The 18,599-nt window shown below is 44.9% G+C and overlaps 1 protein-coding gene across 1 annotated transcript in view; it reads left to right on the forward strand.

Annotated features, from left to right (window-relative positions):
* Nucleotides 1–2,250: 2,250 nt before the first annotated feature.
* LOC144790647 (cytochrome P450 2J4-like) overlaps nucleotides 2,251–18,599 on the forward strand; it is a 69,683-nt gene continuing 53,334 nt past the window's right edge. The window contains exons 1-3 of the mRNA XM_078665375.1: nucleotides 2,251–2,830; nucleotides 7,475–7,637; nucleotides 13,907–14,056. Of these exons, the coding sequence (XP_078521501.1) occupies nucleotides 2,660–2,830; nucleotides 7,475–7,637; nucleotides 13,907–14,056 (484 nt within the window). The 5' untranslated portion in view covers nucleotides 2,251–2,659. The remainder of the gene's footprint in view (nucleotides 2,831–7,474; nucleotides 7,638–13,906; nucleotides 14,057–18,599) is intronic.

The following is an 18,599-nucleotide window of genomic DNA, read 5'->3' on the forward strand; positions in this document are numbered from 1 at the left end:
ACAAATCTAGGGTCTGCTATCAAGCTCCACACACAAAGAAAAGGGTTCTGCCATTTTAGGAGTGGCCAGAATATTTCACTCTAAAATAGTTGGAGGCCACATCAGGGCAGACAGGACCTGCCAGCCCATTGGGTACTAGTCCCTACATCCCCTAAGGGCAAGTTGTGGGCATACATTGGCACCCCCGGCACCCTGGAATTAGGACTGAAGAAGGACTGTTCTGCTGTTCCTTGAACCCAGCAAAGAGAGGCTACACCAAAGACTGCTCTACAACTGCTGATCCTTGGGCTAGCAAAGAAAGGGCTGTGCCTGTGGTGCCCTGCTCAAGGAAAGTCATCCACAAGTCACAGACATCTCCAAGAGTCAGTTGGCTCACTTCCTGGGTCTCAACAGCTAAAGAAGCTGCCTTGGTGAGTTGGTATCCTCAATTGCTTGATCATCACTGACTGCTAAAAACAACCAGAGAGACCAAGACCTGACACTCAAATGTTGTACCTGATTTTGCTGGACCTGAGAGAGTCATTGGAGTGCAGTTTGGTCATCCGAGATGGTCACTAGCCTCAGTTAAAGGAACTCTGAGTTTCGCTGTGATGGCAGACCAGTAGACCAGCAGCAATTCGTTTTTGGCTGGACTTCACCTGGACTTCGAAGGACATTGACATTGGCCAAATCACCCCATCAAGGTCTTGATCCGAGGGGTGGTACAAGAAAGTCCCCATTGACCGTATCAGCATCCACAGCATCCTCAGCATCTTCAACATCCTGTGTGCCTTACATCAGGACCACTCCATTGATGTCTGCTAAACCTTATTGGCCCCTGTGACTTGCTCCCTGGCAGGATGGCTGTCAAAAGTGGGCCAGAATAACCTAACACTTTACAAAAGTTTTCAAGTAACAGCTCCCTGCAGTAGTTGCTATTTCTTGTTTGCAATTGAGGTTAGGATTTGCTTAATAATTTATAACTCCATTAGCCTCCAGTGGATTTTGATAATTTTAGTGTCTAACAACCCAGAAAATAATATCTATATTTCTAAGCCAGACTATTCGAAGCCACAGCTACCCAAGGTTTAGCTAAGGTTTTATAAACTAGCCATAATGGACCCATGACAGGTTTGTGAGTTTATTACATGGTGAGGTTACACAACCACACTATGAAATAAACAGCTTTGCCTCACAGCACAGTATCTGATAGGGTTCAGCCTCCACGTGTTGTCATCAAAAGTGGTATTTTAAACTGGCATGTATATTTTACACAGCAATTATGGATAAGGTAATCTTAAACTGGGTAACACATAATCTTGCATTACTTGCCACAGTTATATGGTAAACTAGTTTTTCACCCCATTAATTATAATTTGAAAAACTAGGTAATTTCCCACTTTTCGAATATCTTTAGGGGCAGCATCTAGGTGTTTTGTATACAGCAGAAATCAGTGTATTACCCTTTGTGATTTCAAAAATGACTGCCAATGCAGCCGATTTGGGTGGTCTTCCCACCCATGTACAGTGTGCAGCCTGTGCCAGGCTAGTGTAGAACAGGATTCGATCCAACCCTATTGCAAAATTAGTTCTAGTTTCTTCAAATGTCAGAAATCTGCCCCCATTGTACAGGTCACACATTACACAAAACCCACCCTGATACCATCCTGCCGTTCCAGCCCCACCCCACAGTCTGTGGAAATGGTGAAGACCCAAAGTTTGGATTTTGCAAGAGATAGAACACTTTTAAATTTGATGAAAGGATAGTGACAAAACAGCAAATGATCCAGCAGGAGGTGATAAACCGGTGTTTTATATAAATGACTAACTTTAGAATATTCAGATTATCTTAATAACATGACTGTGGTCACCTTTTCCTAAGATACCCACAGTAATTATTCCTTATTTGTATCTGAGGAGTTATGTTAAATGTAATTGACTCTTAATATAAATGAGTCATCAGGTGCTGTGGCATAGATTCCAAGCACTGGACAAGAGCACCGGATTAGAGCTGTGTTTATTGGCAGTATATTTGTTTGCACTTAAAGGAGGTCAAACAAGTCCAGTCACAAGCAGTGATGAAAGAGAAAAGGTTTCAACTTACAGTTGATTAGCAAGTGCGTTACGCAGACAAACAAAAAACTCTCAGATGGCACACACCGAGAATATACGCCTCCTCTGGGGTCCTATGACAAAGTATAAAAGGGCAGAGAACATGAGAAAGAATGAGATAGGCAAGGTGGCCTTTGCTAAAATAGCAAAAGGGACAGAGTTGCACAGGCTAAGCCTATATACAAGAAGATAGACATTCAGGCTGGACATAAAGGAGGAAAGGAAGCAAAGAGATGAGGAACTGAAAGCAAGCAAAGGAAGAGAAAGAAGGTGAAATTAAGTAAATTAAAAGGTCAGTAGAAAAGGTAAGGAAGGAGAACAGCCATTTGTACCAGAGAAAGACATACAAAAGAATCAGAGTACAAAGGGAGACAAAGAGAGAGACAGGAAGAAATAAAGAGTGAAAGTGATAAAGAGAGAGAAAGGGGGACAGGAAACAGATACAGGATTCACAAATAACAAGGAATAAATTAGACTAAGACAATAGGGAACAATAGCAAGTAAAATAATTTAAAAGTAAAAGTCCATTGTTTAGGAAAACAGACCGAAGCAGAGACAGGCGTCCACCATGTCACTAATCACTGAGCTGTTAATAGCTCTGTTTCTTACTCTCTTCATTGCAAATTACTTCAAGCTTCAGTGGTTAAGAAGAAGATACCCTCCTGGACCAGCTCCTCTTCCCATCTTTGGTAACCTGTGGACCCTAAACTTTACTCTTCATCATGATACCCTCATGCAGGTACTGTAGTCCTGATTAGAAAGTTGTTGTTACTTCTGTTGAGTGTGTAAATGTTTCCCAGCTGCGTGTGTAGTTTATAGTGCTCTTTACACATTGATACTTGGGCCTAAGATAAAAGTTGAAGGTGGGTCACTGATCATAGATTCTTTGTTGCTCGATCACTGTGGCTCTTGCCAGGCTTCAAGTTGTCTTTGGTCACACACCCATACACAAAGACACACACACACATATATATATAAAACACAAACACACACAAGCACACATACCTACCTGTACATTGGAATGTTTCTTTTACTGCTCCTCCATGCACCATGGTAATGTTGCTCAATTATAATGATACTAGTAATGCTGCATGTTTTTCTGTGGGTGCATTTTTAGGTCTTCAGTGGACCAAGCATAATCTTTTCTATGCCTAGTTTTACTACAAAGTCACCTCAATCAAACTCCTAAAGGTGTTTTCAAGATGACCAAGGTTTCTTATACCTTGTCAATGCTCAGTATCGCTTTATTTTGCTTCCTTATGCAATGTAAAAATTAACCAACTAATTACAAGCACGAGAGGAGTTCCTCATTCGTTGGTTCCACTGGGCTTCTCTGTGCCCACAGAGAGTAGTAAGTGAACACTCAGACTAGTTAGTAAGTTGATGGTTCTTTTTGGATATGTGCGCAGGCGCGAAGGTTAAGAAACGGTTACTGTGGTGCAGGTTTTAGCACAAGTATACATTTTCCTAAACTGATCTACACTCACTTTTACTACAAAGTTATCTCAGTCAAACTCTCAAGGATGGCTGCTCACAGGCTCTGTTCAAGAAAACGAGGGTCTTGGTTACTAACCAGTGCTCTCTGATGCTGAGTGTTGCTCCCCCTTGTAGCTCAAAAGTGAGTCAGTTCATAAGCAGAGTAAGAGGATGCCTCATCCAGCGTTGCACTGAGGTGTGAAGGATCAGCCAGGGATTTCTCAGAGATTCATTAGTTTATGGTTTCCTAATGATGTTGGTTCAAGACCAGCAGCCTCTATTCCAGAACCTCTGTGTAAGCCCTTTATATGTGCCTGCTCGCATGTCCCTGTTACTTGTGCTCTTTTAAAATCAACACTGTTGGTGGCACAGCTTAAAAGGTTTGAATGCTCAGGCCGGAGATTTACCCACAAGCTACAGAAAGTGCAATAACCTAGTTTACAAACACAGCCCAGAGAGCAAACATTATCATACCAGCTTCCACATTGCCACAGTTAATCACACATTGCTATGCCTGTTTCAATGTTGACTGTTAAATGACCATGGTGGGGTCCATATTGGTCCAGTAAAGCACAGAACATATAGCAACGCCACACAAACAAACACAATAACAGAAAGATATGCACAAAAAGAGAAGTGCAGTGCAAGCTTTCCTCAAACTTAGGACAGGTTAAGCACAGGTTGGAGAGATGCAAGATTCCCTCACACACCAAGCAAGAGCAGCACAGACATCAGCATGGAAACCTTCCATCATACACAGGCACTGCACAGGGATCAACAGTGTAAGTGTTATAAAAAAAAGATGCAGCTAATGAAGCAGCAATACAAATGTCCAGCAAAGACTCAGAATAACCACAGCATAGCAGACAGCAATGCAAGATTCACTTGCATGTGACAGGAGTGGTATAGGCAATAGCTGTGCAGGGACAGGCAGTGCAACCCTCAAATGCAAACACACACACACACACACACTCACTGCCGTTCAGTCACAGAGACTCACTACATACAGACAGACAAAGTCACTCACTCCATGTAAAGCATGGTAGGAACAATGCACACTTCTCTACTGCCGCCTATACATGTATATTATGAGCATCACACAGGTACCCTGCTTATACTGCACAGTATTAGTAAGAAAAACAGACAAACACACTAGTATTATGTGGGCATTAAGTCAAGGGTGTCCACCTGATAAATGAAGATTATCCATAAGTAAATAGGCAAACTGGTAGTCTCCCCACACCGCAGCGGTAATCACATCGAAGTTGGCGGCTCACGGGTTTCCCTGATCTACAGTCAAGAACACAATTCCTGCTAGATGGTCACAACCGAATGGAACTAGTGCACCCTCAACTCTTATTCACCACCTGCACTGATGAAATCTTCTAAACCTTATTTCACAAACATTAAATTAACTATCCTGCCTGTGGAGATTTCACAATCCACTATAGTAGCCCTGACAACCTTGATGGAGGGAAGTCTGCCCATTACACCTGGGGGTCATCTTTCTTCGTTCATTCCTTACTCAGAGATGTGAACTACTCCCAGAGGAACCACAAGACCTCAACATTCTATAATAACTTTTGCCCGTCATAGCTCCACCTTCTTCCACACCCCAACCCAGAGGGTAACTGTAACTAGGATTCTTAGATATAAGCTACTCTAAATACCAAGCCAACCCATTCAGAGAGTACCCAGAAGCGCCCTGAAGAAAGAAGGCTAGGTAATGGAATATTGTGGTAGTCCCAGGAATAATAAAGAGTAACCGTAATATATAAGTCCATTTTCTTTCTAGGAATATTTCTTCACCATTGAACATTTATGTAGCAGAGCTAGGATCAGAAAGGTATTGGGGCATGGTACAGATAATCGTAAAGCCAACCAATAGGAATGGGGAATGCATATGACGGAGTCCAAACTAAGGAGCCATGGTAAGCAGAAGAACGATGGGTTAGGACGCCACCCTGTTCATCTGCCAGTGCTTAGACAAATTGCAAGAATTCCTCCTGTCACCTTTTGTGTGTTTTAGTGTCAGATTAAGTCATGTGATCTTTGACAACCTTGGTGGCATGTTTGTGGTGGTATGATCTCTTGGCCATGTCTGAAACTCCAAAGTACTTTATAGACTTCTAACAACTATTTCTAGTGAGAGAATTGTTGCTTCTCTAGTGCCACATGGATGCCCTGGACTGTAAGATATTGCCATATTTTCACACTTCGTCCATTGCTTGTCTCAATTGACATTATCAACAGCACCTAGGGAGGAAGTGGACAACCCCTGGAAAGGGTGTCTGAAGTTGGCCAACATTCAAGTTCTCTCATGATCTTGCAAAGCATTGGAATTTTGTCCTCTAGATTAAAGCTTTGACATGACCAAAAAGGTATATGTCTGATCGTAAGCTGTGGGTAATTGTACAACATGTCATTAAGAAAATACATTCCTTTGAGGTGGGTCTCCTAGATGAAGAGGCCATATAAATAACTCCTTTTAAGTGATATATTGTGTCTGCTGTGGTGGGCAAAATAGTGTTCTTTTTTCTGCAGGAAATATCGATCATTTTGTGTATTACTCAGGAGTGGCCATCTCCACAAAAATCATATATGATATGTGCTCTCATATCAAAAGACAGGGTTCCCCCAGGATAGTAAATTACAGTGCATGGATGTGGCATTTTCATTATTTTAGACAGTCTAGTGTGCTTGATGTGATAGGAACATCACTTCAACATTCTACTGTATGCTATTTCCAGAGCAAAGTCGTTAAACAGGTGTGTGAGAACATTCATGTAAGAGTCTGGACCAAGTGAGTGGAATTCAGGTGTGTGTGTAGATGCCATTAAGACCTCATGTTAATCCAGACTAGAGAATTCGTTATTTACATAGCTTCTGCATTTGGATCCTATCATGCTCTCTTGTATTCATGAACTGTTATCTGTGCAGCTTTTAAATATGGTAATTTTACACTCAATCATTTATACTACTCAGTTAAGACAATGTCAGATATGATGATTGGCTAAGAGTACCTTAAATTCTCAGGAGGTAAATAATGCCTAGCAAGGGGCAAGGTTTGAGTAACTATTTTCCTGGATGGTACACCAGCCTTACTACCCTACATTAAGTGCCAGTTGTACAACCCTTTTTGTGTCCGCAAACAGGAGATCCTCCCGCTTGCAACCACAAAATAGCATTTGCGGCTCCCGCTATTAGGAAGGGGTGTGCCTTCCTAATAGTGAGTCACCATGCCATGTACAATTGTTTTGCGACCGCAAAACACTCGCAGTTTACCACCTACTTCAAGTAGGTGGTAAACCACTCGCAAATGGGAAGGGGTCCCCAGGTGACCCCTTCCCCGTTGTGAGTATGTGAGAAAATATTGTTAAGAGCAGGCAGCCCTTAAAAATATGAAACTGAAACTTTCATTTTTCTTTTTTAAATGCATCCTGTTTTCCTTGAAGAAAGATGGGCTGCATTAAATAAAAATGGCTGCTTTATTTAAAAGCAGTCCCAGACATGGTGGTTTGCTGACCGCAGCAGGCCACCATCCCTGGGAGTGCTAGCCATTCCCAATGGGGTAGCAAATTGCAACAGCCTCATTAATATTTATGAGGCATGCAATTTGTGACCTCATTAGGAATCGGTAACAGTGTCTGAGACACTGGTATAAATCCCAATTTGCGAGTCGCAAATGCGACGCAATTTGCAGGCCGCAAATTGGTGAGTCGTACATCTGGCCAAAAGTAACATAAGTGGTACATGGGTAACATGCCTTGTCTAGGTTGCCCAGACTCTGAAATTAATAATAGTTACCTTCCCCCAAAAGATCATATATTTAATTGATAGTGATAGTACTTGCTTTTCTCTGTTTGCTGTTCTATTAAATCGCAGCATGATTACTTTCCATCCCCAGCTTGCCAAGACCTATGGGAATGTTTTCACTGTGTGGCTGGGGCAGAAGCCAGTGGTTGTGCTGAATGGATGCCAGGCTTTAAGAGATGGTCTAATCTCCCACTCGGAAGAGCTTGTTGATCGCCCTTCAATCCCAACTTACCACGAACTTACAAGGGGCAAGGGTAGGTAATTCTCGCTTCACAATGCCGCAGTTAAGCAGCAAATACCTTGTTATATAGAATTTCATTGTTCTGTAAATAATAGAGAGTTATTGTGATTGAATATTATGGCACTCAATTTACCAACCTTGAAGAACAAGAAGATGCTAGAACAAGAAGATGCAAGTAATTGAATGTGTGATCTGCACAGCCTTTTCCAGTATCATAGGTGTAACTCCATGAGCCTTTTATCCAGCTGTTGAGAGAAATAAAAAGCAGGGGCCAGAGAGCTGGAGGTGCTATTCATTGGTTTAAGAATGGATGGGATACAGGCTGTGTGTAGATATATATGACTGCTATAAAGATTCACTGAGCGGATATAAACGGATCTCTATGTGGGACTATGCAACTTACTCTTGACCAATACCAACACATGGACTAAAGCTTTGTGAATTGGGTATTTATTGGGTAAGTGGATAGATGGACGGACTGTGGGGCAATAATAGCACAGACGATGAAGAACTAGGGCTTTCAGGGTGGGCAGGCGGTGAACGCTGTGCATTATTTACACAATACAGTATTGCTGCCACAGGGACACAGTGTATATAGTGACCAGTGGCGTAACGAAATATGAGGGGGGCCCCCCTGCAAGGCGCATGGAGGAGCCCCGCTCCTAATTTTGTCTGGAACTCCCAGGCGAAATTCCTGTGCTGAGGGGGCTCCCTGGTATTAACTAGCTGATATAACTCCGTGTGTGCGCCTCAGCACCACCATGCCTGGTACTCACGGCTTCCTATGTCTTCAGTACCCCATGTCTACCTGTGTCCTCAGTACCCATGGCTTCCTGTGTCCTCAGTACCCGTGTTTTCCTGTGTCATCGGTACCCGTGTCTTCCTGTGTCCTCGCTACCTGTCTTCCTGTATGCTCAGTACCTATGCCCGCTGTACCCTTGTCTCCCTGTGTCCACAGCACCCCATGTCTTTCTGTGTGCTCGGTATTTGTGTCTCCATGTGCCATCAGTACCTGTGTCTTGCTGTGTCCTCAGTACATGTGTCTCTCTGTGTCCTCAGTACCCGTGTCTTCCTGTGTCATCGGTACCCGTGTCTTCCTGTGTCCTCGCTACCTGTCTTCCTGTATGCCCAGTACCTATGCCCGCTGTACCCTTCTCTCCCTGTGTCCTCAGTACCTGTGTCTTCCTGTGTCATTGGTACCCGTGTCTTCCTGTGTCCTCGCTACCTGTCTTCCTGTATGCTCAGTACCTATGCCCACTGTACCCTTGTCTCCCTGTGTCCTCAGTACCCGTGTCTTCCTGTGTCCTCGGTATCTGTGTCTTCCTGTGTGCTTGGTATCTTTGTCTCCCTGTGTCCTCAGTACCTGTGTCTTGCTGTGTCCTCAGGACATGTGTCTCCACGAGTCCTCAGTACCTGTGTCTGCCTGTGTCATCAGTACCTGTGTTTTCTTGTGTCCTCGGTACCAGTTTTCCTGTGTCCTCAGTACATGTATCTCCACGTGTCCTCAGTACCCTTGTCTTCCTGTGTCCTCGGTACCTGTGTCTTCACGTGTCTTCAGTATTGTGTCATCCTGTGTCCTCGCTACCTGTCTTCCTGTATGCTCACTACCTATGCCCGCTGTACCCTTGTCTCCCTGTGTCCACAGCACCCCATGTCTTCCTGTGTCCTCTGTATCTGTGTCTCCCTGTGCCAACAATACCTGTGTCTTGAAGTCCTCAGTACATGTGTCTCTCTGTGTCCTCAGTACCCGTGTCCCTGTTCCATCAGTACCTGTGTCTTGCTGTGTCCTCAGTACCCGTGTCTTTCTGTGTCATCAGTACCCGTGTCTTCTTGTGTCCTCTGTACCATTTTTCCTGTGCCCTCAGTACCTGTGTCTCTCTGTGTCCTCAGTACCTGTGTCTCTCTGTGTCCTCAGTACCCGTGTCTCTCTGTGTCCTCAGTACCCTTGTCTTCCTGCGTCCTCAGTACCCGTGTCTTCAGTATTGTGTCTTCCTGTCCTCGCTACCTATCTTCCTGTATGCTCAGTACCTATGCCGCTGTACCCTTGTCTCCTGAGTCCACAGCACCCCATGTCTACCTGTGTCCTCTGTATCTGTGTCTTCCTGTGTCCTCTGTATCTCCCTATGCCATTAGTACCTGTGTCTTGCTGTGTCCTCAGTACATGTGTCTGTCTGTGTCCTCAGTACCCTTGTCTTCTTGTGTCCTGGCTACCTGTCTTCCTGTATGCTCAGTACCTATGCCCGCTGTACCCTTGTCTCCGTGTCCACAGCACCCCATGTCCTCCTGTGTCCTCTGTATCTGTGTCTCCCTGTGTCCTCAGTACCTGTGTCTTGCTGTGTCCTCAGGACATGTGTCTCCACGAGTCCTCAGTACCTGTGTCTGCCTGTGTCATCAGTACCTGTGTTTTCTTGTGTCCTCGGTACCAGTTTTCCTGTGTCCTCAGTACATGTATCTCCACGTGTCCTCAGTACCCTTGTCTTCCTGTGTCCTCGGTACCTGTGTCTTCACGTGTCTTCAGTATTGTGTCATCCTGTGTCCTCGCTACCTGTCTTCCTGTAGGCTCACTACCTATGCCCGCTGTACCCTTGTCTCCCTGTGTCCACAGCACCCCATGTCTTCCTGTGTCCTCTGTATCTGTGTCTCCCTGTGCCAACAATACCTGTGTCTTGAAGTCCTCAGTACATGTGTCTCTCTGTGTCCTCAGTACCCGTGTCCCTGTTCCATCAGTACCTGTGTCTTGCTGTGTCCTCAGTACCCGTGTCTTTCTGTGTCATCAGTACCCGTGTCTTCTTGTGTCCTCTGTACCATTTTTCCTGTGCCCTCAGTACCTGTGTCTCTCTGTGTCCTCAGTACCTGTGTCTCTCTGTGTCCTCAGTACCCGTGTCTCTCTGTGTCCTCAGTACCCTTGTCTTCCTGCGTCCTCAGTACCCGTGTCTTCAGTATTGTGTCTACCTGTCCTCGCTACCTATCTTCCTGTATGCTCAGTACCTATGCCGCTGTACCCTTGTCTCCTGAGTCCACAGCACCCCATGTCTACCTGTGTCCTCTGTATCTGTGTCTTCCTGTGTCCTCTGTATCTCCCTATGCCATTAGTACCTGTGTCTTGCTGTGTCCTCAGTACATGTGTCTGTCTGTGTCCTCAGTACCCGTGTCTTCTTGTGTCCTGGCTACCTGTCTTCCTGTACGCTCAGTACCTATGCCCGCTGTACCCTTGTCTCCGTGTCCACAGCACCCCATGTCCTCCTGTGTCCTCTGTATCTGTGTCTCCCTGTGCCATCAGTACCTGTGCATTGCTGTGTCCTCAGTACATGTGTCTCTCTGTGTCCTCAGTACCCGTGTCTCCCTGTGCCATCAGTACCCATGTCTTGCTGTGTCCTCAGTACATGTGTCTCTCTGTGTCCTCAGTACCCGTGTCTTCCTGTGTCATCGGTACCCCTGTCTTCGTGTGTCCTCGCTACCTGTCTTCCTGTATGCTCACCCTTGTCTCCCTGTGTCCACAGCACCCCATGTCTTCCTGTGTCCTCTGTATCTGTGTCTCCCTGTGCCATCAGTACCTGTGTCTTGTTGTGTCCTCAGTACATGTGTCTCTGTGTCCTCAGTACCTGTGTCTTCCTGTGTCCTCGCTACCTGTCTTCCTGTATGTCAGTACCTATGCCCACTGTATCCTAGTCTCCCTGTGTCCACAGCACCCCATGTCTTCTTGTGTCCTCTGTATCTGTGTCTAACCTGTGTGCTCGGTATCTTTGTCTCCCTGTGTCATCAGTACCTGTGCCTTGCTGTGTCCTCAGGACATGTGTCTCCACGTGTACTCAGTACCCTTGTCTTCCTGCATCCTCAGTACCTGTGTCTTCACGTGTCTTCAGTATTGTGTCATCCTGTGTCCTTGCTACCTGTCTTCCTGTATGCTCAGTACCTATGCCCGCTGTACCCTTGGCTTCCTGTGTGCACAGCACCCCATGTCTTCCTGTGTCCTCTGTATCTGTGTCTCCCTGTGCCATCAGTACCTGTGTCTTGAAGTCCTCAGTACAAGTGTCTCTCTGTGTCCTCAGTACCCATGTCTTCCTGTGTCATGGGTACCCATGTCTTCCTGTGTCCTCGCTACTTGTCTTCCTGTATGCTCAGTACCTATGCCCGCTGTACCCTTGTCTCCCTGTGTCCACAGCACCCCATGTCTTCCTGTGTCTCCTTGTGCCATCAGTACCTGTGTCTTCCTGTGTCCTCTGTATCTGTGTCTCCCTGTGCCATCAGTACCTGTGCATTGCTGTGTCCTCAGTACATGTGTCTCTCTGTGTCCTCAGTACCCGTGTCTTCCTGTGTCATCGGTCGGTACCCGTGTCTTCCTGTGTCCTCGCTACCTGTCTTCATGTTTGCTCAGTACCTATGCCCACTGTACCCTTGTCTCCCTGGCTCCACAGCACCCTGTGTCTTCCTGTGTGCTTGGTATGTGTCTCCCTGTGTCCTCAGTTCATGAGTACATGAACGTGCCTCACTAGGGGTATATCAGTGGAGCAAGACATAGTTCTGCTGTCTGTAGCCAAGTGAGGGATAGTTCTGCTGTCAGCATCGAGTGAGGGTGCAGTCAGCTGAGGAATTGATAACTGATGTCTGTCACAAGCGAGGTAGCGCTGCTGCTTGTGATGAATGACGGAAAGCTCTGGGGTCGAGGCAAGTGAGGGGGCAGCTCATTGTGCCGGACTCTGGGAGTGGGGAGTGTATTCTCTGTCCCAGGGCCAGTTTGCAAACACCTAGGCAGATTGCAGGGGCACGGAGCGCCGCCCCTGGTTGGGGCGTCCCCTAGTCCCTCGTGGGAGCTGTGGGATGGGTGGGTATCTGCAGCCACCGGGGTTTTAATGGAGGAGGGATACAACTCTAAGCACAAATCGCCCCCCCACCACCCTCCAAGCTGTTCCCTCATTGCTGCTGCTGGGCGCCCCTCCATGCTCAGCTCTACTCCCCTCCAAATCTGAGGTAAAATGTAAATGTAAATGTAAATGTAGTTGAGCTTATCTACCCGCAGTGGGTTTCCCGGCGCTTGCTTAGGGAACCCGTCCTGGTATTCCCCTGTGAGATATCAGGGTATCCACAAGGTGAAAGTCAGGCATCCCGCCGCGAGGGGCCGTTGTGGAGATTAAGCAAGCTATTGCCCAGAGTCGCAGAGTGTGAACCGGAGAGTCGAGGAGGCACCGGGGCGAGAATTATCGAGTCCGTGGAATTTTTAGCCCAAGACCCGCCGAGGCGGGGAATTGAACCCTGGTCCAGGACCGATCTCACCTTCCGGGTCTGCTGCCTCTAACCCCTGAGCCACACTTCTCCACCCCTGAGCCTGTACCGTGTACCGGACCTCTTCCTTAATTTGCAGTGTTGTCTCGCTCCGGAACAGGCTGCACCCCCAATCAGGGTCCTGGAGCCTCTGACTGAAGCGAAACAATGTATGTTGATACTTTGTTTCTCTTCAGTCAGGGGAGGGGCTCAGAGCATGCTGCAGCCTGCACCTGCTTTAGAGGGAGAGAGGCTTGCTTCAGCGCAAGCCTCTCTCACAGCTCTTACCAAAGAGCTGAGGGAGGCCCCTTCATCTACTGAAGAGAGTGGGGCCCCCCGCACCACAGGGGCTGCGGGGGCGTTTGTTATGCCCCTGATATTGACCTGGCTGTCAGGAAGCCTGCTCAGCAGCCTTCCCCCTCTAGTGGAATACATATCTGTGCTCTCTCTGTCTAGGCTCTGAAGTGTGTTTTACTGACAGTGGCTGCAGTGGTGTTACCCTGCAAATCTACCAATGTACACTGTTATGTTATGCAGTTTTGTAGAGCGCACTATCACCCGTGAGGGTATCCTGGACCTGAGCTAGCTCTCGAAAGAGAGTGGGCCCGCCCAGTGGTGCAACAATTGGACTCTAAGAGCTAGCATTCTATGCACCAAACAAAAACAGAGTGAATCCACTGTGTGTCCTGTGCTGCAGATATGGGGTTCCTGGACGTTCAAGGGAGGAAGACAACTGTAGATCCCACAGTGTTTCAGCGACTCTGACTATCTTCAAATGTTATTTTCAGCAGTTAGTAAAGGTAGCAAGAGAGAGAGAGAGAGAATGATATTTGGAGCTCAAAAATGAATGGCATTGACAAACAAGTGTTTCTTGCAGCCTCTTGCATAGAGTAATTCTTCCTGTACATGCATTACATTAGCAGAAAGGACCAAACCATTCTTTAGCCAGACCTCAAAATTAAATGAGTATATTACGCTAAAGAGACAATGAACTGATAACATAACATATCATTGATTACTTAGGAGTTCTCTTTTCCTCTGGACCCACCTGGAAGCAGCAGAGACGCTTTGGCATGACGTCTCTGAGGAATCTCGGGGTTGGCAAGAAAATTATAGAAGTGCGGATCCAGGAGGAGGCTCAGAGCTTGTTGGAGTTCTTTGCGATGACGAAAGGTAAATTATATTAAACATCTGAGCCCCTTATTGGGCTCATTCAGTTTCATTTGATATTTTTTTATTTATTTGAATGGTTTTCTATATTGCAAGACAGACCCAAAGGGATGTCTAAGCGCTTTACGTAGAAAGGTTTCCACTGTATACAAGCAGCTTGCAAAAGAACAGGTGGATACATGTGAACATTTTGTGTAGCTACATACAACATCAATTACCCACATTGATACATTTCAACAGAAACCTAAGGTCCTTAGCTATGAGGGTAAGTGGAGAACAACATACTGAAGGCAAGAACAAAAGGAAAGCAATAGCAAGCAGCATCATTTGCATTTCAATGTGGCCGCCATAATCAGACCAAGATGGAGTGAACAAGGAGAGCAGAACAGTTATCAGCCCAGTTGAAATTCAAGATGGAATAAGTCACAACGTGGCAGTCCCAGAGCTTCATAGTGGCATCTCCAACCTCAATTCCCATCATTAGAAAGGAGGTGGTCATACCACTGGCAAGTCACCAAGATGCCATCTCCTCTCCCATGTCCTGGCTTTGGGTCTCGCTGGACACTCACAACTTAACATTGCTTTACAGATACATTTCCAGCATCCGCAGGCCCTGCAGCGCTGAATGTCATGTCCGTCACAAAGTAACCGATGTAATGCATATCACTCAAAAAAGGTGGGTCTTGAGAAATTTCCTGAATTTGATTTCTTCTTTAAACATTTTAAAGGGTGAAGGCAGCATGTTCCAGAGTTTTGATGCCAGGTAGGCAAAAGAACACCCGCTGCTTCTGGTTTTCTCAATTCTGAGCACAGCAAAAAGCCTCTGGTCAACGGAGTGTAATGATCTCTTAGCGTTATAGGGGGTCAGCAACCACTGTGTTAGAAGGGAACTTTTGTTATACATGACCCAAAGGGCAAGACAGAGAGATTTAAATGTAATTCTCTAGGATATTGGCAGCCAGTAAAAGGCTGCAAGGGACAAGGAAACCAAATGATGCTTCGGAATCATTAACTGAGTGCACGCTGCAGCATTCCGAGCCACTTTTAGTCGCTTGACCACATACAAAAGGCTTCCCAGTTCAACTAAGTTACCCTAGTCAAGACGGGACAGCATAAGACCCTGGACTGCAGTTCTTCGAGTGGCAAGAGGGAGCCAACTCAGAACAGGCTGCTAATTTTCATACTCAAACCTTAATAGTTAGGTGGCTGTCAATCCGGCAATACTTTTTATTTCTGTTTTATGGAGCAATAGGTCACTTAAGCAGTCGGGGCACAGTAACTCAGTCCAAAGAGTAGGATTGTTACTGACTACCAGGACTTCAGTTTTGTCTCCATTGAGTTTCAAGTTACTGTTAGGCTTACAGCCAGTGATTTCTCTTAGACAATCATTTTGGGGTCTATTAGGATGGCAGGTGGCTAGCAGTGCTGGGACCAACCGCCAGTGGTGTGGCGGTTTTGCACAGGCAATTAGGATGCCGCTGCCACGGTGGCGGTAGCATCCCCCATCCACATCATTGTGGCAGGCGGTGCACACAGCGCCACCCGCCACAATGCTGTGCCTGCACACTGTGCATTTGCATGCACAACATTGCAGGCACCGCGCGGTGCCTGCCACGTTGTGCATGCAAACGCAGGGGGGGACCATAGGTACCCCCATGTACCCCCCACTCCCCTAACATCCTGGGGGCCTGCAACGGGCCCCCAACTGTGAAATCTACTGCCATGGAAAGGCTGAATCCCGTATGCATAGTAATATGGATGGTGGTGTCTAACAGACACCGCCACTATATTCAACCCTTTTCTGCCCGGTCGACTCATCGACCGGGCAGAAAAGTGGTGGACGGTCTTCCCGTTCGCCGCGGTACCACTCATCATAATATGGTGGGGGGAAATGGGAGGGGGGTAGGAGTTAATGTTGGGCTGATCACCACTGCCATGCGGGCGGTGGCGATCCACTCGACATTGTAATAGACCCCTAAGTTGGGTAGAGAGTGCTGCTGTATCGCCTGTTAGGGAAATGAATATTTGAGTATCATCAGTGGAAGATACCATTTAAAATCCATGCTGCATTATAATATCTGCCAATTGTCGAACATAGACATTGAACAGAGTGGGGCTCAATGATGTACCGTGTGGCACTACATATTCTAGGGCAAGAGTATTTGAGCAGAATGATTCCTCGCAAACCTGAAAGCTTCTGTTTCTTAAAAATGAAACTAGTCACTTAAGAGCTGTACCATTGATTCCTGTTTCTTCCAGTCCCTTAATGAGTATTAGGTGAGATGCCATGTCAAACGTGGGATGTTGAGACAAAATATAGAGTTGTACATATCGACTTGCATAAATATCGAGCCAAAAATATTGTGACATGGAAATATCGTCAGCCAGAATATCGTCGTCAAGAATATCCATTTTAAGGTAAGTAATATTGATTTTTAAAATATTGAGGTCATTATTATCGATTACAATAATATAGTTGTTTATATCGATTTTTAATTGTTGTTATGTATTATGGTACATATTTAAATGTATATGATGTAAGTAATTTTGGTTATTTTTAGTACTATGGCAGCTTGTGCATTTATATGAGCAGAGGGTGGGAAGTACTTTAGGGGCAGATTACGATTACGTGAGGCCGCCACCGACAGCCTGTCAGTAACGGTCACACCGCCATCGTTTGCATGTTTTTCACTCACCCTATTATAATGACATGCGGAAGGATGGCAGTCGGAAATCCCGACCGCCACACATCCGATGGGCTCCTTGAGCCCGCTGGTGCAGTGGAGCGCCTCGCATTCCCTACAATGGTGGCGGTGCCTGCCAGGCACTGCCATGGGATTAAGATGTTCCTCCGCCGGCCTGTTCATGGCGTTTAACCCGCCATGAACAGGCAGGCGGAATGAGACTTGGGGGCCCATAGTGGGCCCTCTTCCACCCTGGCCCTAAGCTGTGTGCACATGGTGCAGATCCCTGCACCATGTTGCAGGCACCACCTGGTGCCTGCCAAGTAGTGCAGGGATATGTATGGTGTCCCTTTTCTGCATTGTGGCGGGTGCTGCCACCAGTAACACCCACAGCAATGCAAAATATAGGCATAGCGATAGCCGTGGTAACAGTCACATTCTAATGCCTACTGCGGGACCGCCGACAGCCTGTTGGGTGGTCCTGTCTGCAACAGGGTGACCTGCTATCGTAATTGGTCCTTTAATTATAATAAATTAATGATCATTTTTTAATTACTATGAATTATTTCATTATTAATTCATTAGGTTTATATTATATATTTTTTTAATTCAATTTCCAAGAGTGGGCTATGGGATTTATAGGGGTTTAGGGTGGGAAGTGATTTAATTAATTATTAATAATTCTTATTTAATATTAATTATTTAATTTATAATTATGTTAATAGTCTAATTTATTTTCATTTACATTTTAGATATGGGTTGTGAGGTTTATAGGGTAACAGGTTGGGAAGTAATTGAATTTTAATTAATTAATATCTAATTGTTAATTAATACTAATTATTTAATTGATAATTACTTATGTTATTTGGGTAAGTCAATTTTTTTAATTTATGGGATGGGTTGCTGTGCTTACTGGGGTATCGTGTGGGAAGTAAATTTAAAAAGGAAATATTTTATATATGTTTTAATAATGACTAGTTAATTTAAAACTAATTATGTTAATGCTGTAATTCATTTTTTATCACATTATAAGAGTGTGTTGTATTTTTTGTGGGGTTATGTTGTGGAAAGTGAAACAAAATAATTTAAATAATTAATTTTTAATTATTGATAATTAGTTTGTTGATATATACTTATCACAATAGTGTAACTAATTAGCTTTTTAAAGTTAAGTTTTAGGTGTTGGTTGTAAGTTTTGGATATGGTGTAGGGTAACTATAATAACATTTATGTTATAAAATATTTTTTATATGACAATTATTTTGGGATTTTTTATAATGTTTGTAAGTATTTATGATATGCATTTAATATTATAATACGCATGTATAAAAAAATGAAATATATATATATATATATATATATATATATATATATATATATATATATATATTTAATATTTATATTTTAATTTGTTATTTTGTTTTTGGAATTCATTTATTGCTTTGTACAGAGTTTGCTCATAATGTAGCACTGTCTGCAGTGCGAATATTAAATGTTTTCCTTCCGCAATCCAACTTTCCCTATAGTTGCACTGACTGGAGTAGGAATAGTAAATGTTACCCCTCCGCCATCCAACACTTTCCCTACTGTCGCACTGACTGGAGTAGGAAAATTACATTGTATCCCCCCCAATCGAACACTTTCCCTACTGTTGCACTGACTGGAGTGGGAATATTACATTTTACCCCTCCGTAATCTAACATTTCCCTATTGTTCCACTGACTGGAGTGGGAATATTAAATTCTATCCCTCCTCAATTCAACACTTTCCCTACTGTTACACTCAGTGGAATGAGAATAGTAAATTGTACCCCTCCGCAATCCAACACTTTCTCTACTATTGCAGTTATTGGAGTGGAAATA

The sequence above is a fragment of the Lissotriton helveticus genome, chromosome 11 (genome assembly GCF_964261635.1).
Source record: "Lissotriton helveticus chromosome 11, aLisHel1.1, whole genome shotgun sequence".
NCBI classification, from domain to species: Eukaryota; Metazoa; Chordata; class Amphibia; order Caudata; family Salamandridae; genus Lissotriton; species Lissotriton helveticus.